Raw genomic sequence first — 5,307 nt, 5'->3', positions numbered from 1 at the left:
AAAACCAAACTTTCTCTAACATAAAAATACTCATTCTCTTCGACGATATCCAACACAGATTTATGAACTCAGGTTTCCCAAAATTCAAGAAGAATTAGAAAGTATAAAAGGGTGTCGAAGCACACACTATAGCATAATCAACTCCCAAGCTTTCATAGAAGGCCCCTAGCTAGTCTCAACACCTTAAACAACGTTAAAAACATGTACAACCGAATCAGCATTCATGTACCTATCTCTAATAGGTCTACTCCTAGTAGTTGAATATGAAGGAACCGCAAGTAATGGTGGCAAAGTGAAATTACCCATATCTTCCAAACTCGACTGAGTATTATTCTTTAATATGGACCTCGAACCAAATTCCTAAGGTACTGTATCAAACTGAATCTCCACTACAGTACTAAATTTGTTCTGACTTTTTTGCACAAATTCTATCAGATCTTGCAAGATGTATAATTGGGACCTCTTCCGCCCTTCTAATGCAACACAATACCCTTCCAAACCCTCAAGACTCTACAATGTGTATCCTTTTGAATCAAGAGTACTAAACGAAATAAGATTTTTCATTAAGTCTGGAATATGTCGAACGTGATCAAGTGTTCTACACGTTCCATCCACCAGCTTCAATTTGATGCTACAAGATCAGCTACCCGACAAAGTTCGTTGTTAACCATGATGACGACACCTTGCTTTACTGTTTCATATATTTCAAACAAATCCCGATTGGGACAATATGAAAAGCACAAGCTGTATCCAAAATCCACTTCTCATCATGTTTGGATATCATGTTAGAAACCGTTAAAACATCTCAATCACTCAAATAATTCTCGACTATATTGGTCTTGTATGAAGTATTTAATTGCTTTCGAGATTCTTTAGAAAATGTGAACAAGGTCATACGTGAATTTTTTCGCTGTCAAGGAATGGTTGGAATAATTGATAAATATGAAATTCTTGGACTAGTCAAAAACAAAAGGTGCAAAAGAGAAAATTAAAACAAACTTTGCAGGCATGAAGCATCAACATAGTCACGTATGTCCAACACGATGCGTGTCGAACACGTAGAAACACGATTTTTAAAAAAAGTATTGACATGACACATTATCGACATGTTCATTAAATTCTTTAAAGTTCTCCATTTATGTAGCCCAATTTGACAACTATTATTTGAAAACTCTTTATCATATATACTCATTTTCAATCATACATTTACACAATAAATTATTATTTGAAAACTCTTTATCATATATACTCATTTTTAATTATATATTTACACAATAAAACAAACTCTGCAGGCTATGTTAATTTTGTACGAAGTATTTAATTGCTTTTCATGATTTGCAGTCAAATTACCTTTTATCTGCAATTTGTCACAATTCCTCTTAATGTGTCATTTCTTTTTGCAATAATAAAAAAACTAATGGCTGAAATTTGTCGTCGACTTACCCCTTCTCCACTATGAACAACAAGGCATTATCCATCTCCAAATCAGTGATGATCTCTTTGAACACAACCAGCTGATCTTTCAAAAATCTGACTTCTGCCATATGATAAAAATATAACCTCTGCTTCAGATGCAATTTCATTGTCAGTTTACTCATGCACGTTGCTCTAACTTCAACCATAATGCAGTTGTTGCTTTCCCCTTCAAAAAGTCTTGAAGAATATTGTTAGAGAGACGAAGATAGATTTGTGAAAGTGCCTTTTGATCTTTCATTTGTTTCTTTCTATCGTCCAAGTTGTGGGCATTTTGTCAAATCTCAACAATGCATGATCTAAATCAACTTGCGCTAGTACAGTTCATATCTTCACTTGCCATAACGAGAATTTTATATTGCCATCCAAGAGCAAAATTTCATACTTCATGGCTGCCATTGATAAAAAACCTCGAACAAATCACAACCAATAACTCTTATACTACTTGTTAGAAAATAAAATGAATCAATGTACTATATATGACATGATATGAAGATAAGATCACAAACAAACTACAAGATAAAAGGCAATGAATTAATTGGTAGAGAAATGAAGTATTTTATTCAATTAATGAATATGGAGAAAACAAATACAATAATTGTGTCTACACAATTATTCTATATATCAGTAATACAAAACTTGTGAAAAGAGTCTAATATTTATAGGGGAGTATGCCAAATCATAGAAATACCGCAAAGATGGAAACAAGATAAAAAATAATGTGGAATAAAGGAAATAATATTTTTCTCAATAAAAAAGCGTGGAATAAAAAAAATAAATTTTTTTTAATAAAAAACGTGTGTAATAAAAGAAAAAATATTTTTCCTAAAAAATTCAACTTAATTTGGGTAAAAAATCCAACAATAGAACGACTACATGTTGCTAAGTGTTTTGACAGAACTCCAGAATAATTTTTTGGGATAAGGAGAACTCATTGAGTGCACATAAAAATCACTTGGATTTTATGGGAAGATCTTTAAAACATCATCGAAATATAATTGATGATTACACTAAGAAAACCACTTGCTTCACCATCATTCTGAAAAACTAATTACAAGTCTTGACAAGATAGATTAGGGTTGGAAGTAGGTTCTAGGAAATCGTTTTGTCCCTGTAAAAATTACAAAAATGCTACTTGAAATAGTTATGAAACAAACCTCTGTGCCCTTGTTACGACGCAAGGTGTTTCGGATACTCCAATGAGGAAATGTTACTTGCGAAATGAGGTTGAGACTTTCTTCCCCGTTGTACCTCTGGCATGAGAATTAGTAAGGGTTTTAGGAAGATAAACTTAGGATAAAATATAGGAGGTATATTAGGTAGTCAAAATTTTCAAGACCTATACCCATCTCACCTTATGAGTATTTATAGGTATCTGAAGCTATGTAACTACTGGACGGTTATTGTGCCACGTATCCCACATAGCACCTCCTACCACCCTCCACGTTCTGAGTGGATGACCTCTACCTATCAAGCAGTTGGTTGTGTCAATGATAGCCATTGAACGGTTTCCATCCAACTCAAGGATGTTTTTATGATTAAGTGTTGTGTTGTGCTAGCCTAGTTGTGGTAGAAGGGCTCATAATGGTAGACAACCTAGTATGAATGTAGAGGGCTTCATAATGGTCGACCGCCCTGCATGGATATAGAGGGCCTTGAAGCAGTAGATACCCTAGCATATAAGTAGAGGGCCTTGTAGTGGTAGACGACCTAGTATAAATGTAGAGGGTCTCATAGTAGTCGACAAACCAACGTGGACTTAGAGAGCCTCAAAGCAACAAACGATCTAGCATGCAAGTAGAGAGCCTCATAGTGGTAGACAACCTAGCATGAGGTGCTCTACATAGATAGTTTATTGAGTAGTCTTCATCTTATTGGCCATCATAGATAATTATTGATGCCGTATAATATCACCATTTGTACAATGAATTTACAGGTGCTAAAATGAAAGAATTTAATTGGTTGAATTCAATGAAATCTTGCAAGCTAAAATTTTGTAAACCAGTTTGTAAAAACAGCTTGTGCATGTATCATTTAATCACAGCCTCTCTGCCACACCTCCAAAGAAGAATCACTGTAGTTCAATTTAAATAGGGTTGTTATGTCAAGTTTTCCCTTAGCTTCTCTTTGACAATCATTAAAATAAAATTCCTTTTTTTTTTTTTTTGCAAACTAATTTTCAATTATACATTCTAACAATAAAATAATTTGCGCATAAACCTAATATTTTTCCCCTGTATTTTAATTGCACGTTCTCCAAAAATTCACTATTTCAAAACTTAATTTACCCAAAAATTTTATTTTAATGGTTGTCAAATAGGGACTCAAAAAAAAAAAGAAAAAAAGAAAAAAAAGGAAAAAAGAAACCTTAAGAATGAGATCAGAGTGTCCGAATTACCTTATGAAAAGTTACCCCAACCCCTTCAAATATCACAAAATCCTATTTTAGCTTAGCTCATCCAATTTAAGTTGATTAATCAGTGTTGTTATATATATAAATTACTATAGTCTGCCTGGATGTCATGTTAGTCACAAAAAGATATCACATCGTGTGCCATATGTCATGGAACAGACATTAATGTCTCGATGGTTGAGACTTACATGAATGAAAGAATTCGTAGGACTAATACTTGGCCAGAAACATGATTAGAGGCATCGGATATGGATGAAACTCATCTTAGTTTTGGTTTAGAAGATGAATTTAATTTTTGAAACAAAAAGAAATTTTGAAAACTCAAAAATATGCAAGAAAATAATTTGATTGCAATGAATTGGTGCCTAAAAAAGGGTACAAAGCATTTGCTTACAGGCAAAATAATCTCTTAATCCTAATAGCTTAAAAGAAGATAAGTAAAATCTGAAATAATAAGTAATAAAAATCTAAAAGAATAAAAGGTCCTAATCTGAACAACCATAAAATCGTACTACAACAATAAATAAGTCATATCCTATTTGTAATGGAATTATGCTATACCAGGTGTCGTCTTTTCAACCCGTGCACATATATCAAAATAGTCAATGCATTCTTTTTAAATAAATCCTTTTGTTAATAATCTTGTGTTGAGCACCAATAGTTCCATCTACTTTCATCTTCTTTTTAAAGATCTAATTGATACCAATAGTTCCTGAACCTAGTGGAAGATCTACTAACTTCCAAGTGTTGCTGCTTATAATAGATGCCATTTCATCGTCTAATTGCTTCTTTCTGAAATGCAATATCATTTGATTTCATTGCCTCTTTATATGTCAGAGGATACGACTCGATAGGCTATTTTGTTGCAATTTATTTAATAGGTGAGTCCCTATTTCCTTCTACTACATGCATATATGCAATTCGATCCAAATGTTTTCCCCCTTAATTCCCTAGATCTTTAGTTGCGCTTCTAAGCCTCTTTTACAAAATGCTGATATGTATCCAATTTGTTAACTTAGAAAGTAGAAACAGTAGTACGTCTATATGTTCATAAAATACTATATTTCTCGATTCTATTAAAGTATTAACCTCAACTCAGATGTTGGGTTTTGTAACAAGAAACTTATAACATCATTATATAATGCATAACCTAAGAAAATGCATTATATTCCTTTTTCTTCTAATTTCTTTATCTTAGGGTTAGGACGTCTAACAATAGCCCCACAATCCTTTAGTACGCATAAGATAAACATGACAATACTCAGAATAATCATCAATTAATATAGCAAAGTTTGTCTCCTCTGCAAATTATATACATCACTATTCACAAATAGTAACAAAAAAAAAATGTTTTTCTTTCAACTATAAAAATTTGAGTCTTTATTGTATTAGTTTAAGGATAATTGACACAAAACGTCCAT

General features: G+C 32.7%; 1 protein-coding gene across 1 annotated transcript in view; it reads right to left on the bottom strand.

The window, feature by feature from the left end:
• Positions 1 to 860: 860 nt before the first annotated feature.
• LOC111388653 (ER membrane protein complex subunit 6) overlaps positions 861 to 5,307 on the bottom strand; it is a 14,299-nt gene continuing 9,852 nt past the window's right edge. Inside the window, exon 5 of the mRNA XM_023013418.1 lies at positions 861 to 903. Within this exon, the coding sequence (XP_022869186.1) occupies positions 873 to 903 (31 nt within the window). The 3' untranslated portion in view covers positions 861 to 872. The remainder of the gene's footprint in view (positions 904 to 5,307) is intronic.

Source organism: Olea europaea, unplaced genomic scaffold (assembly GCF_002742605.1).
Source record: "Olea europaea var. sylvestris unplaced genomic scaffold, O_europaea_v1 scaffold5133, whole genome shotgun sequence".
NCBI classification, from domain to species: Eukaryota; Viridiplantae; Streptophyta; class Magnoliopsida; order Lamiales; family Oleaceae; genus Olea; species Olea europaea.
The sequence above is the reverse complement of the archived record's forward strand: the minus strand, read 5'-3'. Positions and strand labels throughout refer to the sequence as shown.